The 22,915-nt window shown below is 37.3% G+C and overlaps 1 protein-coding gene across 18 annotated transcripts in view; it reads left to right on the plus strand.

The window, feature by feature from the left end:
• Usp6nl (USP6 N-terminal like) overlaps window positions 1-22,915 on the plus strand; it is a 226,794-nt gene that overhangs the window by 140,104 nt on the left and 63,775 nt on the right. For all 18 annotated transcript variants that reach the window (XM_074056661.1, XM_074056664.1, XM_074056662.1 and 15 more), the window contains 3 exons: window positions 6,426-6,493; window positions 9,743-9,825; window positions 14,662-14,701. In XM_074056661.1, the coding sequence (XP_073912762.1) occupies window positions 6,426-6,493; window positions 9,743-9,825; window positions 14,662-14,701 (191 nt within the window). The remainder of the gene's footprint in view (window positions 1-6,425; window positions 6,494-9,742; window positions 9,826-14,661; window positions 14,702-22,915) is intronic.

Consider the following 22,915-nt stretch of genomic DNA (forward strand, 5'->3'; position numbering starts at 1 on the left):
AAACATGGGTGTGCAGGTACCTCTGGAGTAACCTATGTCACATTCCTTTGGGTATATCCCCAGGAGTGGGATTGCTGGATCATATGGTAGATCAATGTTTAGCTTTTAGTAGCCTCCAAATTTTTTTCCAGACTGGTTGTACTAGTTTACATTCCCACCAGCAGTGTAGAGGGTTCCTTTTTTCCCTGCAACCTCGCCAACACCTGTTGTTAGTGGTGTTGCTAATGATGGCTATTCTAACGGGTGAGGTGGAATGTTAGTGTGGTTTTATTTTGCATTTCCTTTATTGCTAGAGATGATGAGCATTTTTTCATGTGTTTTTTGGCCATTTGAATTTCTTCTTTTGAGAAAGTTCTGTTTAGTTCACTTGCCCATTTCTTTATTGGTTCATTAGTTTTGGGAGAATTTAGTTTTTCAAGTTCCCTATATATTCTGCTTATCAGTCCTTTGTCTGATGTGTAGCTGGGTGTTCTCTTTAGTTTAGAGACCATTTCTTTTGTTGAGCAGAAGCTTTTTAGTTTTAAGAAGTCCCATTTATCTATGCTGTCTCTTAGTTGCTGTTCTGCTGGGTTCCATTGAGAAAGTTCTTACCTATACCTATTAATTCCAGAGTATTTCCTACTCTTTCCTGTATCAACTTTAGAGTTTGTGGTCTGATATTAAGATTCTTGATTCATTTTGAGTTAATATTGGTATAGGGTGCTATACATGGATCTAGTTTCAGTTTTTTGCAGACTGCGAACCAGTTTTCCCAGCAGTTTTTGTTGAAGAGGCTGTCTTCTCCATCGTATATTTTTAGTGCCTTTGTCAAAGACAAGTTGGTTATAGTTGTGTGGCTTCATATCCGGTTCCTCTATTCTGTTCCACTGGTCTTCATGTCTGTTTTTTTGCCAGTACCATGCTGTTTTTATTGTTACTGCTTTGTAATATAGTTTGAAGTCAGGTATCGTGATACCTCCAGCGTTGTTCTTTTGACTGAGTATTGCCTTGGCTATTCATGGCCTCTTGTGTTTCCATATAAATTTAACGGTAGATTTTTCAATCTCTTTAATGAATGTCATTGGGATTTTGATGGGAATTGCATTAAACAGGTAGATTACTTTTGGGACTATAGACATTTTTACTATGTTGATTCTACCAATCATGAGCACTTTCTATAGTCTTCCTCAGTTTCTTTCTTCACAAGTTTATAGTTTTCCCTGTAGAGGTGATTCACATCCTTTGTTAGGTTTACACATAGGTATTTGATTTTTTTGAGGCTATTGTAAATGGAATTGTTTTCATATATTCTTTCTCAGTTTATTCATTATTAGTGTATAGAAATGCTAATGATTTTTCTATGTTGATTTTATGTCCTGCTACCTTGCTATAGCTATTGATGATGTCTAGAAGCATCTGAGTAGAGTTTTTTGGGTCTTTAAGGTATAGTATCATATCATCTGCAAATAGGGATATTTTGACAGATTCTTTACCTATTTGTATTCCTTTTAACCTTCTTCTTGCCTAAGTGCTCTGGCTAGGAATTCCAGTACTATATTGAATAGGAGTGGAGATAGTGGGCATCCTTGTCTAGTTCCTGATTTTAGAGGGAATGGTTTCAGTTTTTCTCCTTTAAGTATAATGCTGGCTGTAGGTTTGTCATATATAGCTTTTATAATGTTGAGGTACTTTCCTTCTATTCCTAGTTTTCTTAGAGCTTTTATCATGAAATGGTGTTGGATCTTATCAAAGGCTTTTTCCGTACCTATTGAGATGATCAGCTGGTTTTTGTCTTTGCTTCTGTTAATGTGGTTTATTATGTTTATTGATTTTGGTATGTTGAACCACCCCTGCATTCCTGGGATGAAGCCTACTTGGTCGTGGTGAATGATCTTTTTGATGTGTTGTTGAATTCGGTTTGCCATTATTTTATTGAGGATTTTTGCATCAATGTTCATTAAGGAGATTGGCCTGTAGTTTTGTTTTTTGGAGATGTCTTTGCCTGGTTTTGGGATAAGTGTAATACTGGCTTCATAAAATGTGTTAGGCAGTTTTCCTTCCCTTTCTATTTCATGGAACAGTTTAAGGAGGGTTGGTATCACTTCTTTAAAGGTCTGATAGAATTCCGCAGAGATTCCATCAGGACCTGGACTTTTCTTTTTGGGTGACTCTTGATTGCTGCTTCAATTTCATTTCATGTTACAGATCTATTCAGTTTATTAATATCCTCTTGGTTCAGTTTTGGATGATTGTATGTATCTAGCAATCTGTCCATTTCTTTAAGATTTTCAAATTTATTTGAATGTAGGTTCTCGAAGTAGTCTCTGATGATTTCCTGGACTTCCATGGTGTTTGTTGTTATCTATCCCTTTGCATTCCTGATTCTACTAATTTGGGTTTTTTCTCTCCTCATTTTAGTCAGGTTTGCCAGGGGTCTGTTGATCTTGTTTATTTTTTCAAAGAACCAACTTTTTGTTTCATTGATTCTTTGTATTGTTTTTTTTGGTTTCTATTTCATTGATTTCAGCTCTTAATTTTATTATTTCTCTCCTTCTCTTTGTTTGGGATATGCTTGTTCTTGTTTTTCTAGGAGTTTGAGATATATCATTAGGTCATTGATTTGGGATCTTTCAGTCTTTTTGATATATGCACTCATGGCTATAAACTTTCCTCTCAGGACTGCCTTTGCTGTGTCCCATAGGTTCCGGTAGGTTGTGTTTTCATTTTCATTGACTTCCAGGAACTTTTTAATTTCCTCAATGACCCATTGTTCATTAAGCAATGAGTTACTCAGTTTCCAGCTGTTTGAATGTTTTTTGTTTTTATTTTTGTTGTTGAGTTCTAGTTTTATTGCATTATGTTCAGGTAGAATGCATGGTATAATTTCTGTTTTCTTATATTTGCTGAGGCTTGCTTTGTGCCCTAGGATATGATCTATTTTGGAGAAGGTTCCATGGGCTGCTGAGAAGAATGTATATTGTGTAGAAGTTGGATGGAATGTTTGTAGACATCAAGTAGGTCCATTTGATCTATGGTATATTTTAGATCTAGGGTTTCTTTACTGATTTTTTGTTTGGATGACCATCTATTGATGATAATGGGGTGTTACAGTCTCCCACAACCACTGTGTTAGCGTTAATATATGCTTTTAAGTCTTTCAGGGTACGTTTAATGAAATTGGGTGCGTTGACATTGGGTGCATATAGGTTGATAATTGTTATTTCCTTTTGGTCTATTTCCCCTTTTATTAGTATGGAATGTCCTCCTTTATCTCGTTTGATTAATGCAGGTTTGAAGTCTACTTTGTCAGAGATAAGTATTGCTACTCCTGTCTGTTTTCGGGGGCCATTGGCTTGGTAAATCTTCTTCCAGCCTTTCATCCTAAGCCTATGCTTGTTTCTGTCTGTGAGATGGATCTCCTGTAAGCAACAAATTGTTGGATTTCCCTTTTTAATCCATTTCATCAAACTGTGTCCTTTGATGGGGGAATTAAGTCCATTAACATTAAGTGTTAGTACTGATAGGTATGTGGTGATTCCTATCATTTAGTTGTGTTAGTTGTTTGAAGGTTTGATTTTGTGTACCTATGTTGAGGTTACTCTCTTCTTCCTTGCTTTTTCTTTTCCTGTAGTTTGGTGCTGCCTGCCCTTTCATGGTTATGTTGGGTTTCACTTTCTGTATGCAGAATCCCTTGAAGAATCTTTTGTAGTGGTGGCTTTGTGGTCACATATTGTTTTAGTTTGTGCTTATCATGGAAGACTTTTATTGCTCCATCTATTTTGAATGATAGTTTTGCTGGGTAGAGTATCCTAGGGTTGAAGTTATTTTCATTCAGTGCCCAGAAGATCTCTCCCCAAGCTCTTCTTGCTTTTAATGTTTTTGTTGAGAAGTCTGCTGTGATTTTGATGGGTTTACCTTTGTTTGTTATTTGTGTTTTCTCTCTTACAGCCTTCAATATTCTTTCCCTAGTTTCTGTGCTTGTTGTTTTAATGATGGTATGCCGTGAGTTAGTTCTGTTTTGAGCTGATCTGTTTGGTGTTCTGGAGGCCTCTTGCATCTGTATGGGAATAGATTTCTCTAGATTTGGGGAATTTTCTGTTATTATTTTGTTGAATATATTACACATTCCCTTTGCTTTCACCTCTTCCTCTTCTTCAATGCCCGTGATTCTCAGGTTTGGTCTTTTGATGGAGTCGGTGAGTTCTTGCATTTTCTTTTCACAGGTCTTGAGTTGTTTAATTAATAGTTCTTCAGTTTTTCCTTTAATTACCATTTCGTCTTCGAGTTCTGAGAGTCTGTCTTCTGTTTGTTCCATTCTGCTGGATTGGCCTTCCATTTGTTTTGCAAATCTGTTTTGTTCTTTTTTCTGAGGTTTTCCATATCCCGAGTCCTGTCCTCTTCAATTTTGTCTATTTTCGACCTTAGTTCCTTTTTCTCTTTATTAGTTGTGTTCTTTGTTTCACTTTGGTGTTTATACAGTGCTTCTGTGTTTTCTTTTATTTCATCTTGTGCTTTTTCAAATTCTCTATTTTTGTTTTCTTGGAATGTCTTGAGTGTCTCCTTTACATTTTGGTTGACCCTATCCAGTATCATCTCTATAAAATTCGCATTGAGTACTTGTAGTACTTCTTCTTTTAAATTATTCTTGTGGGCTTCATTGGGTCCTTTGGCATAGTTTATCTTCATTTTGTTGGAGTTTGGATCTGAGTATCTGTTTTCTTCATTCCCCTCTGGTTCCTGTACTAATTTTTTGTTGTGGGGAAACTGGTTTCCCTGTTTTTGGTGTCTTCCGTCATTGCCCTTGGTGTTGTTATTGTCCATGTACTGTATGGAATTAAGTATTTTCTAGCTTATAATAATAACAATTTAGAATGGAAGGGTGAGAGGAGATGGAAAGCAAAGTAGTTAAAGAAAAAGGGAAAAACAAGTAGAAAAAAACTAAACCAAACAAAAAAAAGTTTCAAAGATATAAACAGGGAGAGATAGTGTACTAATCAACAGTAAGCTGAACAGGCATTACAGAGATAGAGGATTGAAAATAAAAAATTAAAATAAAAATAAAAAATAAGTAAATGAAATAAAATAAAATAAATAAATATATATTAAAAAAATCTCCAAGTTCAAATGCAATAAAGTTTCAGTGTTAATAATTTTGTTGTTTGTCCCTCAGCCTGCAGTCCTGGAGATGGTGTCTCAGAAGTAGCTCTATTGTTGTCTCATCAAAGGGGAACGAAAACAAAAATAAACAAAATAGAACAAAACAGCACAAAACAAAAAAAAACCCACACAGTGTCCCAAGTTCAAATGTAATACAATTTCAGTAAGTTTTTCAGCATGCAGGTGTAGTTTGGTTATTGTCTCATCAAAGGAAGAGAGAAAAGAAGAGTCTGGATACTGTTCTGTGAATGGCTATCTGCAACTGTGGCTCACCTGCCCGCTGCTGTCAGCCTGCTGTTGCTGGAGGCTTTATTCATGCAGATCTCAGGAGTGAGTTTAACACTCACCTGGCCCTGCAGGCTTTGTTTACTCAGAGTTCTCCTGTGCTTGAGCCTCTGCTACAAGCTTTCCCCTTTCCAAGCACACTGGGGGAGGTGACACTGCACCCGCGTTCTCAGGCCTGTGTGTTTGTTTACAGTTCATATGGGAAGTGGGTCTTCCCCCTTCTCCTGTGGAGTTTTCTTCCCACTGCCACTTTATAAGCTTTCCCACTCCTGGTTGCTGGGCACTGCTGCTGCTCCTGCCTTCTCCAGCCGGGTTGTGAGGCATTTCCCCTCCCCTGCTCTCCGGTGCTCAGGGCATCCCGCCCTCTTTGCTACGTGTCTTTTTTGTTGTTATTTCTTATTATTCAGTTTCTCTTTTTTCCCTGGGTGGGGGTCGGTCCGTCCAGCGGGCTGTGCTGATCTGGCCCAGGGTTGTTTGTGGGAGTACCGTGTACTGCTTAGCTCACCTTGTGGTCCGCGTCTTCCCAAGCCGTCTGGGTGCTGGCGTCTGGTGGCCGCACGGTAGCCCTCCTGGTTTCCATTTAATGTGAAGTGGAGATGCTATGCGTGAGCTGGAGGTGTGGAGGAGTGAAAGTTTTGCCTTTTCTGGGTGGTTTTTCCTGTAAGGTGTATCCCCTGCGTCTCTCCAAGATTTTACTTTAGGAGGCACATTTCTGCTTACCTCCTCTAGCCGCCATCTTGGAATTCCTCCCAAAATTGATTCTTGAGGGCTTATGTATCGTTTCCTGAAGTTTATGCTGTATTAATAAATTTGATTTCTTTTGAATTCAATATAATATTGAAGTGGTAGACGGGTTGGTATTCTAAAGTTGTATGTATTTCATTCCTTTTAAGTGTATTTGAATTGTTGATTTTTACTTTTTGTGTTATTATAATTTGATCTAAATTCTATAACTAATTTTATCATTCTTTGAATAACAGCTCATCCAAATGATCTCTCCACAGATTCAGATCAGGATGTAGCACTCAAACTTGCCCAGGAACGAGCTGAAATAGTTGCTAAATATGACAGAGTAAGTATCCATTTTCACCCTTTGAGTGAGTTTTATTAGAAAAACTGTATAAATAGAAAGGGATTTGGTTTTTCGAGAGCTTAAATTACAGAAGTAGTCTGTTTACTTCATGCGAACATTGAGCTCACTTTTTTTTTTTTCTCTGACATCATCTCCAAATTCTTTCTCCCTCCGTTTTGCCACCTAGTCTCTTGCTGCCTTCTAGCTACCAGGCCTGCTCTTGCCTTGGGGCCTTTTGCCTGGAACACTTGTGTTCTGGATAGCCCAGTGTCTCATTGCCTCACCTCTTTCAGATGTACTTTCTGAGAGATTGCTGACCTCCAGTATTTGTTATCCTTCTCTCTTCCTTGCACTCTGTATCCCCTGTATTTTTCACTTTAATAGTTTTTACATCAGCATCCTACATATTTTACTTAGTTTGATGGCTGCTCTTTCTCTTAGAATGTAAACTCTTATAGGGTAAAAATTTATTTTACTTGATGTACTCTTGTATCCTAAATACCTAGAATAGTTTCTGACTCATACTAGGTACTCAATAATTACTTGAGTGAGCATACAGAATCAAATACTCATTGTCTGCATAGTTATGTGTGCTGTTATAATTTTACTACATGCCTTAGGTTTTATATTTATACACTTATGTGTGATTTTTCATTAGCATTTTATCCTTATGGTAGCATGGAATCTGGTTTTTGACATCCTAGAAGAATCATAATTATTGACAACTTGCATGCCTCCTTATTTATTATTCTACTTCTTGAGTTTTATAATAAGTCCTAATAGCTATTTATAAATGTCATGGTTTACATTTGTATCACTTGCATGGCATTTTGTTTATTTTATTTTTTGTTATTTGTGAGAATAACAGGAACATGAAATTGTAAGCCCTACTTCCAGGAAGGCATACAGGCAGTATTCAGCTCAGTAGTTATGTTCCCAGAGTTCATTTTTAAGTTGGTTGGTTGAGACATAGTTTCTCAGTATTGTGTTTAGGGTTTTTGTTTGTTTGTTCAGCAGTCCTTGCCCACAGCATGCTCACAGTCTACTCAGGGAAACACATGAGAAGACATTATAAAATGTACTCAGATGGAGGTTTCCATATGACAGTTAGTTGTAGGTGAATGTAAATTTTGAGGGGCTGCTAAAGTTACATTTGGGGTCTCTACACTAATCAGTGTTAGTTAGCAACTAAGAGTAAATGATGCCTGAAGTGAGCAGAACAGTAAGCTAAGGACAGGAGTCTGGAAAATCAGCAATTAAGAGCTACTCATGAAAAAGCCCTAAAAAATCAGTTGAAAATGGATCAACGATCTTAATGTAAGACCTGAAACTTTGAATGTACTATAGGAGACGTTGGGGGTGGGGGAGTTGGGGTAACATGAAGATAAAGGCACAGACAACTGTCGGCAATTGTGTACCTTTTTTTTGGGGGGGTGGTACTGAGATTTGAATTCAGGGTCTAACATTTTGTAGGCCTTTGAGCCATTCCGCAAGCCCAGCAACTACTTTCTAGATAGGACTGCAATTGCTCAGGATATAAGAGGAAGCATTGACAGATGGAATTGCATCAAATTTAAAAAAACTTCTGCATGTCAACGGAAATAAATTTCCAGAATCAAGAGATAGCCCACATGCAGACATGCATGAATGATAGTGCTGTTTATTAAGTTTTATAGTGCTTAAACAGTTAAATAGGTTGCTAGGTTTTTCATGGGCTACAAAACCTAATCACAGCATGGTGGCACAAGCCTGTAATCCCAACTCCAGGAGGTTGAGGCAGGAGGATCAAGAATTTGAGACCAGCCTGGGCTACAGAGTGACACCTTGCCTCTGCAAAACAAACAAACAACAACAAAAACCTAATCACAATAATGGAAACTGTGTCCCAACCCTACAACCAACTTAAAAATGAACTCTGGGAACATAACTGTGGGAGAACATCTTTACAGGCTGTTCATCAGACAAAGGATTAATATTCAGAATATATAAAAAGCTTCAAAAATTAAACACCAAAAGAACAAAGAATCATTGGATTGAATCATTGAATAGACAGTTCTTAAAAAGAAAAAACACAGTGGATATACAAAGAAATGTTCAACATCCTCAGCCATAAAGGAAGTGCAAATCAAACAAACATTGAGATTCCATCTCACCCCAGTCAGAATGGCAGTCATCAAGGAAACAACAACAAATGCTGGCGAGGATGTGGGGCAAAAAATGAATCCTTATTGCTGTTGGTGGGAAGGTAAATTAATGCAGCCACTATGGAAATCAGTTTGGAGGTTCCTCAAAAAACTATATATAGAACTACTATCTGACCCTGCTATACCACTCCTGGGTCTATAATCAAATTTAGCATACATAAAGATTACCAGTACACCCATGTTTATTACAGCATTATTCACAGTAGCAAAGTTGTGGAATCAGCCTAGGTGCCCATTAACAGATGAATCCATAAGAAAATGTGGCATGTATACACAAAGGAGCAATATTTAGCCATAAAGAATAAAATTATGTCATTTGCAGGAAAAGGTATGAGACTGGAGATTATCATGTTAGGCAAAATAAACCCAGATTCAGAAAGACCAATATTTTCTGCCATGAAGAATTTATCTATCTATCTATCTGCTTATCTGTTTTTTTAAAGACATGAAGAGGGACTACTTTTGAGGGAAAGATCAGCAGGAGAAGAGAGGGAGATAATAGATGGAGATGGGGATTAATATGATCTGAGTATACATTGTATACATGTATGGAAATGCCCTAATGAAACCCATTATTTTGTATAATATGTACTGGGGAGGACTGATGAGTCCTCCCTTTGGAAGGTCACTTTTTACCTTGGCAGAAGTAGTTTCAGGGCCAGTGTGGTTATAAGCAGAGGAGTAGAGAGACAAAGTGCATAGCCTACACTTCTGAGAAGTTTGGATGAAAGGCAGACTTTTTTTTTTCCTCTAAAAAAACATGGTCGCTTTAAAACTTTTCAAGTTTGTAAGTTTCTTGCCTGACTCATATCTGCCATTTTCCCTTTTTCCTCATTGATTTTCCTCAAGAACCCTCATCTGATCACAGTTCAGCCACATGTCAGCTCTTGCTGACATACGAGTTTCCAGTTTGTAACTAATAGTAGTGATTATATTGCCAAAAATAGTTTGATTAAAAAAATGTCTTGGGTTTTTGCTCTTTTTTAAAAAAGTATTCACTGTTATAAATTCCCAGTAACACTCTTTTTTTCCATTATTATTTTAGGGACGAGAAGGTGCAGAGATTGAACCTTGGGAAGATGCTGATTACCTTGTTTACAAAGTCACCGATAGATTTGGCTTTTTACAGTAAGTTGCAGAGTGAAAACTAATGTTTTTAAGTGTAGTGTTTCTATGGTCACATATTATATTGTTTGTATTTTTTTAAAAATAGAATTTCTGTGAGTAAGATTACAGGAATGATCTTACAATATGATTTTTTTTTGGCACTAAATTCCTGGCATTTTTAATCCCTTAAAATTGAATTTGTAGCTAAGAATACAATCTTTTGATTTTTTTGTATTTTGATGAGAATGTTAACTGCAATAAATGAGTTGTATTAATTTAGCAGAATTAAATGCACATGGAGAACAGGTTGTGTTTTTAAAATAATTATGAAACATTTAATTTTATATAAATGCATCTAAAAATAGTTAGCAATTAGAACATTAGCATTTTGCAGTCTAAAAATGAGCAATGAGAAGAAAAGCCATTGGTCTTCTGTGTAGTTGGAAATGTGTTCATGTTATTGCTTCTCAAAATTAACTCCATTTACTCCTGAGTGTGCTGTCTATAAAGAGTTGAGAGAGGACTAGACCACCATGAAGTAAAGCAGTGAGCATGATTTGGGCTCTTGAAACATCCTGCAAATGATGTGAATCTGCTTGTTCTGGTCCTAGTATTGTTGACTCAGATTTCCACAGACTAGAGACCTCTATACTTTTTTTTTTTTGCAATACTGGGGTTTGAATTCAGGACGTTGTACTTGCTAGGCAGGCGCTGTAGCACTTGAGCTATGCCCTGATCCCTTTCCTAAGTATTTCAGATGGCACGGAAGCACTGCAGTAGTGCTTTTTGTCATAAGATGGTTCAGTGTAGTATAAGGTACATATGAGAAACTTGTGCATTCCAAAAGTATCTATTGATTACCTATATTTTCTTTTCTTGCTCCTTGAAAGAGCATGAGCAGGACCTTAGAAACAATCCTCCTAACTGTATTTGGCAATCCAGAAGTTGCACTCAGGCGGTTTGTATTTTTTATTCTCTGTGCTGAGTTCTGTTTGACTCCAGTGGAAATAAGTCAGTCAATAACATATCTTAGTAACATTAGTTAATATTCATTGAGCACCTACTCTATGCCAGGCAGTGTTCTAAGCCCTTCACATGGATTAATTAATTCCCCTCAAAAAAACTCTTAGCGGTAGGTATTCTTGTTTTTTGGTTTTTTTTTAAGGTGATGAGACTGAAGCACAACAAAGTCAAGTAACTTCCCCAAGTTATGTTGACAGTGAGTGTCAGATCTGGGGTGTGGACCTTGGCAGTTTCAAAAGAGGGACCTATGCTCTACACTACTATAGTATACTGCCCATTATTGCCTTTTTATACTTTTAATAAGAGAAATACAGAATATACTTTGAAGTGGTAGGAAGAAAATGAAGGGGGTATTGTTTAAAATGACCATGTGTAAATACACTAAGATAACTAAGCTCACCTACCACTTCTTTCCAAGTGAAGTAGACTGGCACCATTTTCATGCCATCATACTGCTTTTTATTTACTCCATGATGCAGTTCTAAAGCACAGCACACATGAAAATAATACAGTGTGGAAATGTGTTTTTGCGTAACATAAGGCTGTATTAAATTTCTCCAAAGTTGTTGGTGTTTGTTTCAGTGCCTTATTTTAGTAAAACACTGTCTCCAGAGATTACTGCTGGTATTTTTTGTTGCATGTCACTGTAGACTGGAGTTTGTTGTACTACTGAGCAAAGTCACTTGATGAAGGCATTTAGGTATTACTCCCTGTCACATCTTAACCAAGAGAGCATTCTATTCTCTTAGTTATTTGTAATTTTTGTTTGGTCCTGCAGTGAAATTGGGCTTTAAGTTCAATGTCGATGCAATAAAATGACAAAAGAGAAAGCTGCAAAATTCATATCTAACTACACTTTTAGAAACTTTAAAACTTAAACTACTTGTTATATATAAAGAAAGAATGAGAGACTGAGCATAGCGCACACACCTGTGATCCTAGCTACTTGGGAGGTGGAAATTGAGAGGATTACTGCTCAAGGCCAGGTGGGGGTGATTGGAAGGGAATATTTGAGACCCCATCTTAATCATTAAGTTGGGTGTGGTGAGACATGCCTTTTCTACCAGCTGGGCAAGAATCATAAAATGAAGGATCATAGTCCAGGCCAGCCTGGGCATAAATGTGAGACCTATAACAAAAATAAAGCAAAAAGGCTGGGGGCATGGCTCAAGTGCTAGAGCTCTTGCTTCACAAGGCCCTAAGCTCAGAAGCCCAGTGCTACCTCCCCACCCCGCACCGAAAAAAAGAACAAAAGAAAGAGTGATTGAAATTAACCAAGATAGTATAGGACTAACTTGGTTTTATAATAGATTTCACAGTAAATATTAAACCTGTGGCCAAATCAACTTGGCTTGATACTGGAGCAGCAGTGTCTTTGTTTAGTTCTCAGCAGTGAGTGTCATCCCCAGTCTATGTACCTATGATGGCTTTCAACTGCAGGATGGAAAAATAAGCTTGCTTAAGAAGTTGGAAAACTTTAAACCTTGAAATAAAAAATTGCCACTGCTAGACTGCTCAACAAAGGATGCCTGGTATTTGGATAATAAAGAATGCTTTTAGGTCACAAGTTATTAATAGGAGAATTAAAAGGAAATTGCACCGAAGTAGAGAAGATAAAATTAACACCAAGCATCACATGTTCAACAGCTTACCAGAACTTGTATGTAAATATATAAAAGCCAGATTGAAGGTGTTTTTGTTTTTCAAGATTATCTGTTCTGATTACAAGGGCTTGAGAACTGTTTCTACTTGTCTTATAAATTTTGACTAGGTTGACTCTAAACTTAAATAAAGTGTACTTCACAAATAAAACTGAAACTTAGTATATTCAGCTTACCAATTGAACAACTTAAATGTTTGAGTTTCCAAATGAAGGTGCATCTTACATTTATAGAAATATTCATCTGAACTGTTAAGAAATTGCAGGCATACATACTCTACTTGGCAATCTATTTAGATTAAAAATATATCTAGCTAAAGTCTGTCTTTCCTCTGATGACTATGGCATTGTTTTTACTTACTGTGCTTCTGTGAGATACAGCTATTTGTCAGCTTGGTACATTCTTTAAGCAGCCTCCAGGTGCCCTTAAATCCTATTCTCCAAAGCAGGGGTTGGCAAACATTTTCTATAAAGAACTAGATAATAAATGTTTTTGGCTTTATGGGCTGTATGTCTTTGTCACATGCTACTCTACTTTGTTGCTGTAGCATGAAAATAACCACAAATAACAAAAAGAACCACAAATAAACATGCCAGCTTTCCATTAAAACTCTTTATGAACATAGACAGTGGGCTGGGCCCCATTTGACTTGAAAAAAATATTCTGCATTAACCAGACTGTAGCCCTTCCTCTCTTCTGCTTGAAGGATGTGTAGGTGGTTAGGTAAAGATGCAGTAATGGATGCATTTGTCCTTCTGTCCACACATTCATTCAACAGCATTTACCAAGCCCCTTCAATGAGCTGATGTGTGTTCTGGACATCACATGGAGCTCTTGATAAGGTGGCTTTCTCCTGTGTTTTCTTTGTAAGACTGTGAACATCAGCATATGCCAACACAGAGACTTGAGGAGGGAAAGTTATGTGGTGATTGGTATATATACACTGCAGATTCTGTATGAAAAACTTTAGGGATAGAAATAAGGCAAGAAAATCTGTATGGGAAGCATTCTTACTCTGTCATCCATGTACAAGTCCTGAGACCTTGTATTTAATCCTCAGTTTCTTTTCTTCTTGAGAACTGTTTTCTCAGCCTTTATCCTTTTTCTTCATATGTTCCTGCACTTGCTCAAAATCTTAATTTGAATCCACTGGATTAGACAGTGCTGAACATTTCTATATTAGGCTGAGTAAAAAAGTTAGTTTTCTTATGTGTGCAGTGAGGGATTTGGATTTTCTGTCTAAAATCTTTTTTGGCTATTGTATTTTTTTTGTCAGTTCCATTGCTATAGCTTCATGGTTCCTCTTAAGCACTCCACTACTTGAGCCAAGTCCCTTTGTCCTTCTGCTTTTTTATTTTTAGATGGGGTATCACACTACCTTTCCCAAAGATGGCCTCAAACTGTGATCCTCCTGTCTCTACCTCCTGAGTATCTGGGATATAGGTGTGAATCATTACTCCAGGCCTTAGAAACTTTCTTTTTAATTCACAATTCCATTGGAGGCCATTTTATGCTAAATTTGAAGCAGTCATTTATTATAGACCCTAGTTGAAACCAAGAGTGGAAGTGGTAGTCTAGAGCAAAGCTTGCTGGATTGAACTGCAGACCAAATCCAGCTCACCATCTCTTTTTATAAAGGCTTTGTGGGAACAATATCACACTCAGTTTATATATTATCTGTAGCTGCTTTCATACTACAATACTAGAGTTGAGTAGTTATGAAAAACTATGGTCCACAAAGCCTAAAATGTTTTCTATTTAAATATTTACTGTGTTGGGACTCCTGGTCTAGAACAGTATTGTCCAGTAGAACTTCCTGCAGTGATGGAAATGTTCAATACGGCTGACTCTAGCTAAGTGACTTTCATGTACTTGAACTGTGACTGGAGAGACTGAATAATACAATGTTAAATTTTATTTAACTTTAACTTACACTTGTGGCTACTAGCTAATGTATTGGACAGTGCAGTCTGGAGATTGAAAGTTGGAGAACATTGTAGCTTCAGAATAACTACTACTTTATGTTGAACTCAGTGGAATGGAAGCTCATATAACTTTTGTAGTGACAAATAAATATTGTGTATCCTGATTTTTTTTAAAGAATTTAAAAACTTTTATAATTCTTTAAAAGTGCTCTGATTTTAGCTGTTTTACATATATTTATTCTCTGCAGTGAGGAAGAGCTCCCATATCACAATGCAGCCATGGAACGGGTAAGTCCAGTTCTTCAGTTATTTGTAGTGACTGATGAATTGCCTTTATTACAGGAATAAAATCTAACATCTTTGTGATTTTGAGTGCTATATTATATGCAAATGGTACAGTCTTTGTCAGAATTTGACCCTAATTATACTACTACTAAGAAAGTAATTACACTAATGGTAAAATAATTTTGAAGGGTTTATGAGATTTGATAGATACTTCAAAGCAAGGAAAGTTGCCTGAACAGACTTGTGTTGTAGAATGGTAGGCCCCAATCTTTCTAGGCTATGTGTATCTGTGAATCCAGCCTCTCTGGGGCAGAATCCCAGGCAGGCAATTTTTATTTTTATTTATTTATTTATTTATTTTTCATTTTTCTTTTATTATTCACATGTGCATACAAGGCTTGGTTCATTTCTCCCCCCTGCCCCCACCCCCTCCCTTAGCACCCACTCCACCCCCTCCTGCTCCCCCCCCTCAATACCCAGCAGAAACTATTTTGCCCTTATTTCTAATTTTGTTGTAGAGAGAGTATAAGCAATAATAGGAAGGAACAAGGGGTTTTGCTGGTTGAGATAAGGATAGCTATACAGGGCATTGACTCACATTGATTTCCTGTGCGTGGGTGTTACCTTCTAGGTTAATTCTTTTTGATCTAACCTTTCTAGGCTATGTGTATCTGTGAATCCAGCCTCTCTGGGGCAGAAGTCCAGGCAGGCAATTTTTAAAAAGTGTCACAAGTGGTTCTCAGTCACCCTCTGACCAATAAACACCAGTAGCTCTTTGAAAATAACTGTTCCATGAGATTTTAATAAATTTCCCACAAATGACAACATAGAACATTTTTTTATAATCAAATAACTTTCTTAGCATTTTAAGGACTTAGACAATTGTGACATAGTAAATCTACCAACATTTTAAAAACCTTTCCTCTGTTTAGCAGGGACCTGTTTCCTCACCTAGGTGTGCATGAGAGGTAGGGATTGGATATCTTATAGTTGCTCAGAATCTTCCCTCCTTCTCTTCCCAAAATGAACTGTATAATGAAAGTGAGGGTATCAGTTGGGATTCTTTTCTGTTTATGTGTATTCCATGGGAGGAGGGGACTGAGTTTCAGACAGTAGAGGTGAAATTGGAGTATTTTAGAAAATCTAAGATTAAAAACTTTCCAAAAATAAACTGTAGTAACACCTTAGGATGTAGATAAAGTGGACAGGTATCTACATATATAACCTAGATGTTTTGGTAAAGGAATTTCTTTTAATATCCCATCACTTGAGTAGCAGCTATGTGTCCTGCAGTAGACTAGCTACTGCATAGAATTCTAGGATTGAAGAAAACATAGTTTCTGCCTTTGAGGTCTCACAGACATCTCACTAAATGAAAGTCAAGTGAGACAATAGGTGAGAAATTATTGGTAGCATAGTGAAATAAAATGGCAATGCTGGTGGGAGGGAAGGCCAATTCCATGTAATTGAAGAATGCATGAGAAGGAATGACAGTAATGGTGAGCCTTTTGTAAATTCTGCTCTGGTGAACTTTTATCTGTCCACTTTAAATGGTAACATAAAGATTTATTTCTACCCTCTGGCCCTCACCTCACTTGTCTAGTACCTTGACTGCATTAATCCTCTGACCCACTGATACCACCACTGTACCTTCCCACCTTCATTCTTGTCTTCTCTTCCAGCTCAAATGTTATTGTAGCCAATACAGATAGACTCCAACTTAAAATGATTCCACTTCTATTTTTTTTTTTTTTTGGACCATGGTGCAAAAGCGATGCCCATTCAGTAAAAACTATACTTTAAATTTTGAATTGTAATCTTTTCCCCAGTGTAGCAGTATTCTGTTTGGTATTCAGATCTGTCCTATTAACATGTTTCCCAGTAAACAGAAATTCTAGTCTTCTAGATGTTCAGTTTAAAATCTTCTGAATTATCTTTGAGTTTCTTTCATACCCTTCATCTAATCCATCAGTGAATGCTGTGAACTCTGCCTTAAAATGTATACAGAATCTGGAAAGTTCTCACAGTCTCCACTTCTTCTGCCATGGTCCACTATAATCTGTTTTCGGTGCTTCCTATCTTTCTACTCCTGCCCTTGCCCATTCCTCCCACAGTCTTTTTTTCTTTTTTAGCATGGTACTAGGAATTGAGCTCAGGGCCTCACACTTGCTAGGCAAGTGCTCTGTCACTTGAGCCATGCCCCAGTCCTTTTGCTTTTAGTTTGCTTTTCAGGTAGGGTCTTGTGCTTTTGCCCAGGCAGCCTCAGATGGAGATTCTCCTACCTCTACCACTCAAGCAACTGGGATTGCAGACATGTGCCACCATGCCAAGCTCCTCCCCACAGTCTTTTTTGTTTCCGTAAACAGTGAGAATGGTCCTGTAAAAGTGAAGTAAGATCATGTCACTTTCTGATCAGAACCTTACAGAAGCTCCTTGTCTTATCCACATTAAAAGGAAAGTCCATAGATCTGATTACAATATCTTGTAAGTACATATATAAATGTGACAACAAAACCCTTCTCCACATAACTAATATATGCTAATTCAAATGTAAAATAAGAAGAAGAAGAAGAAGAAGAGGAGGAGGAGGAGGAGGGGGAGGGGGAGGAGGAGGAGGAGGACGACCACCTTAGAATGACCTTCAAAAGCACCCTCCTACCGCCTCCTGGCTCCCTTGCCCACTCTCCAGTATCTCTTGACCGAGGGGGCCAGAGTCCCTCTTTAGATCTTCTCCACTGGCTAAATCACTAGTGATGGGAAATCACTAAAAAGTGATCTATGCAGACATTAAAAACTTATTTTGAAATAAGACATAATTTTACATTCACTTACAAATCTTTTCTTGGGGCAGAGCACTGAAGCTACTGATTGAGGTGTCATAGGTCTTTTATCCATAAGCTACACTTATATAGTGTGACCCACCTTTTTCCAGTTTTGTCTTCGTTAAAGTGGAATTAGAACTTTGATGCATGCAAAGCATCTAAGGCCAGAAACTTTTTAGTTTATCAGTTTTGCCCCCAGATTTTCTGTTTTGAGCTGAGTCCATGTATTCTATAGTGACTGTCTAGTTCTAGTGGCCAACCTTTGCCATTTCTAGAAAACTGACTGATAAAAATTTGCCCATGTTTTAGTTGAATGGAATCAATGAAAGCAGTGGCCTTGCTGAAGTCTGCAGCCTTATAAAGCACGTACCTGAAGCAGGTGCTTCTTACCCTTTGGGAGGACTAGTGTACTAATGTGTAATCAAGTCATCATACTTTCCATCCGCTCTAGCTCTGGCCATGTGTTATTTTACACAAGGCAGTTCTCCGTTTAAAATAGGGATGATAATCCTGTCTCATAAGAGGATTAATGTGATGCTTGCAAAGTGCTTTGGGTTTACCCAGACAGGCACTTAAGCAAATAAACAAACACACTTATTATATTTATTCTGTAGAGAACAATATTAAAAACAGATTACATAGTTTCTTTGAGCTTATTGATGTTTTTAATAAGGAGGAAAGGTTATGTAAAACTATGAATTTCCATAGATTCAGCTATTCCTTCATGTAGAGCAATATTTTGCATGATGTACAGAACATTGGACTTATTATTTCTTGTAAGACTATGCCTTAATTTTACATGGTTTGAAGTCTTACTCAAAATATATGACCTATACTTTCCAATATTGAGGTGCTCTGTAAAAATAGACCTGTTCCTTTCTTGTCCTCTCCTGACCTCTGCTGGTGAAATTTGGGCATGGGTGACTTCTGTGGATTTCATCTTCACATTATGTATCCTAACTGAGTAGAACAACAAAAACTGTAAGAGATGGGAAAAAACAAACTGTTTTTATACTCTCAACACTTTTATAGCACAGAACACTTTGGGTCACCAAAATGTGGTTTGGGTTTTTTCCTACATTCCAAACAATTCTCTAGTCAACATTGTGTATCCTGTAGTTTAACTCAGTTCTGATGATAAGAACTAGAGTTGTTACAGGCCTTAGAGCATAAGTACTCAGTTGCACAGACTGCCCAGATGGCAATGCAGATCAAATATCCTAGCTTGTCACCTGTGCTTCTGACTGATGGGCTGTAAGTCAGGTTCCCATGGTCAACTCTTCAGGTTTGGTCATTAGCTAGAGTGGCTCACAGCACTCAGGAAGGTGTTTTACTTATCATTACTCTCCTGTCATAAAAAGAAGCAACTCAGGAACAGCGAAATAGAAGATGCAGAGGACAAGGCATAGGAGACGTGTGCAGAGCTTCTGTGCCTTCCTTGGATCTACCACTCTCCATGCCTTCACCAAACCCCATAGTTGAAGGATTTTAATGGAGGCTTTATGATGTAGGCATGACCTATTAATTAATTAAATCTCTAGCCCCTCTGCCTTTTCCAGAGGATGGAATGTGGAGCTGATCCAGATGCCCACCAAGAGTCACCTCATTAAAATAATAAATGCTTCTATAACCCAGAAAGTTCTAAGGGTCTCAGGGCTAGGAAGCAGTGACAGACACCAAAACATATTTCTTATTACATGAAAATATCACACTAACATTCGAATAGAGGCTCCATAAAAACATCCGAGGAATTGAATTTAAGTAAAGTTCTAAGATTTTCTTATTTTGGAAGAAAAGGCTAGTTAATACCAGCTGGGGTCTTGCTAACTTTTTGCTTGGGCTTGCCTCCAACTGTGATCCTCCCCATTTTTGCTTCCTGAGTTAGCTGGGACTACAAGTGTGATCTGTTGTGTCCAGCCTACTATCTGAATTCTTAACTGTGGTATAGTGGGAAGGGTTTGGGGCCACATAGAAGACAAGCTATGTGAGTGAATAATCAAACAGTTGTTGAATACTGACTGTTCAGCTGGTCCTGCATAGAATTAAAAACAACATTTCAGATCACTGGAGGGTAAGAAATAACAAAGATAATGATACCAGTTTTAATCCTTATGCTGTCAATCCTTGCCCTAGTAGAGGAGACCAATTCTGACTTAGAGGCGACATCAAATTAAGACAGTAAGTTGTCATGTTGTAAAGTTTAAACAAACGTTTAGTACTTCCTTGGATACAGCTCCTGGGAAGCAAAGTGTACAGAGTGTGCCATTTTCTTGGCTAGTAGAAGTAATGGAGAGCTAGCAAAGGGAATGTAGATAGACATGAAGATGTCAGCATTATTTTCCTTTGGATATATGTTCTGACATTTTGAGAGGGGTAGAGTTCTCTTGCTAGGGTTTAAAATTTTACAATATGCAAATTTATATTTATTGCTTAAAATTGCAATAGTGAACATTTTACCCAAAGTTTAGTTTTTAAATATCATTCCTTATCAAAAAGAACCAAGATCTCTTAAAGGAATGACTGATTTCAGGTCTGGGATAGGAAAGTATAAGGTAGGCCAATATCAGTTTCTGCCAGAAAACAAAGAAGTGGGAAAAAACCAGTAGGGCATATCAAAAGGACCGTTTGAAGGGGAGAGATCTTTACTCAGGTTGGAATAGTCTGGCCAAATTTAGTATAATTAAAGCTTCAAAAAGAAGGTTGATGATAATGGATTACAATAAAATGACTAAGTAATTCTTTAGACCAGAGTGATATTAAAAGGGTGAAGGGACTAGAAGGAAAGTTTTTTTCAAAAGTTAATGTCAGCAATACAGAGAAATGATAGAATTAGGAGGAAAACTCCACCATCTTACTGTTATTAGTGTCATAATGTACTCAAGAAGGGATTATCAATGGGTGATGAGACCATTGGGAGTGTTTTTAGGAACAGGATGGCTACACTTTCCCAAAGTATCTGCCACAGATTGTTAGAGTTTCCTCTGTAGTTATGGAGAAATTTGAAAAATGATACCTTTCCTGAGTGATCAGACTGTAGTGTAATTGGTAATGATAAAAGTCCGAATCAGGTGCCCTCACATGATTTGGCAGGAAAGACACAACACCAGTTGGTAATAATTGTACCCAAATATTTGAAGTGTCAGTCAAAGGCAGATAGTGTAGCCGGGACTCTTCAACATGTCAGTGTCCACAAAGAAAAAGGCAAAGGCACTATTTCATTTCAGATCAAATAAAAGACATTCTACTAGATGTATTGCATGATCCATGATTGGATCCTGAACATTCTACTAGATGTATTGCATGATCCATGATTGGATCCTGAATCGCCATTCTCATCTTCCTCCCAACACCTCTCTCCAAAAAAGAACATTTTGGGGTCTGGAGATGTTAAACCTCAGCGGTAGAGTGATTGTTTAGCATGTGTGAGACCTGGAGTTCAATCTCCAGTACTTCCCTCCTCTCTCCCCTACCAAAACTGGGGGTCAAGTAGGGAATTTTGTGTGTGGACTATTTATGAGATAATAGCAACTCAATTTAAAATTTCAAGGGTCTAATGATACAATGGTTAGGATAATGTGGTACATATCTTAAGTGCCACATACTTGGAGATACTTATTCAAAAAGTGTTCATGTCTGTGATTTTCTAATAGATCACTACATTTAAAAAATTCCCCAAATAATATAAATAAAGAAATTGGTAAAAGGTTAATAATTGGTAGATCACAGGAAAGATTGCACAAGTATATGTTGTACTATTCTTTTCAGTTTCATAGGTTTGAAATATTTCAAAATGAAAATTGAGAAAAGTAGTATGTTTGTATATGAAACCAATAGAATCAATTTTGTGCAAGCTTCTAACATTAGTAATGCTGCCTTTTGGCAACACTTTGTACAGTGTTGCCAATAATGAAATGATACCATTTCTGCTGTTATGCTGCATAAGAGATACTATAATTAATTTCTGCTTATTTCCATATTACAGCGATCAAACTGCTATCACCAGTAACATTCTGATTTTGGTCTGTTCATACGCATTCCCTCTCCCATCTTTCCACCCTGGGACCACAGAATGCTATTAATTACTTCATTATGCTGTTTAATTGTATTTCCTCATGTGGAATCTGTTTAATTTTAAGATGTTCATTGAAATTTTCTTCTATAACTGTTTTAAGTGATTAAATTAAAAGGTGAACATCCGATACAGTCACTGTAGTCAAGGAGTTCATACTTTAATAATAACGTAATTTGAGCACTTAGGCAGCTAGAACACAACTTTGGGGTGCTGAGACAATAAACAGAATCATTTTCATTTTATAGATGAGATAACTAAGGTGAAAAAGAAGTAAGTAATTGGCCCCAAGTGAAACAGGAAGGAGCAGAAGTCAGTTTGAATCCAGGCCAGCTGAATCCTTAGTTCATGCCTCTGAATGTTGAGGGGACATAAAGGCATTTGGGAGAGGTTCCAAGCCTTGTACATTTGACCTGAATGTTGAGAAGATACATAAAATTCTGCCACGTGATGGTGAGAAAGAGCATCACAGGCAGACAAATAGCAAACCTCGGTCAAAGACACCTGATGGATGATGCATTGTGTGTTTGAAATGGCAGTTCATAAAAGTAGCAGCAAGTGAAACTGGAAGGTGAGTTGGGACCATATTGTGAAGAGCTATTATGTATGCTATGTTAAAAGGTATGAACTTTATTTGTGGAGTAGCCATTGAAGAATTTTAAAATGGGACATGTGTAAAAAGTTAGTTTGGAGGCTACACTGAAGACAGGTTTGTCAGTGATGAGTCATTGTTTTTATCTGGGAACTGTGATTACTTAAACAAGGACAGAAGACAGGATGAAAACAAGCGACAAAAGTGTAGAGTGTACAAGAAAACAAGAGCAGAGTGTAGTTTGGGTATGGAAGTAAGATAAAAGGAAGACTTGAAACAACCTCAAGGTTCCAGTTTGATTTATTTAGTGCTGTTAATTCATGTCAGAGAATGAAAGGGTATCAACAGCATGTTTGGGAAGTTGTTTTGGATACATTGAGTATATAAAGTATTTGTTGAATTTTAGATGGAGATTCTGATACACTGTTTATTCTAATTTTGACTGGGTGTTATTGGCTGTTGGGGAGTTTATATTCCTCAGCCTATTTTTCTGAGGCACTAAAGTTCACACTTGGCACTTGGCACATACGTTTTCGGTTACTTCTTACTTCAAAATAATTGTTAGAATAATTAAACTAACTTCAGCATGTTTGGTAAGAAAGTTTATTTAACCATGAATTACAGATTTATGAGCAGTGGGAAAAAACTTTTCATGTGCATTCAAGTCTGGTATAATTGAAATGACAGCATTATGGAGTTAACATGTATACTTGATTGAACTTCTCATATATAAT

Source organism: Castor canadensis, chromosome 15, assembly GCF_047511655.1.
Source record: "Castor canadensis chromosome 15, mCasCan1.hap1v2, whole genome shotgun sequence".
NCBI lineage: Eukaryota > Metazoa > Chordata > Mammalia > Rodentia > Castoridae > Castor > Castor canadensis.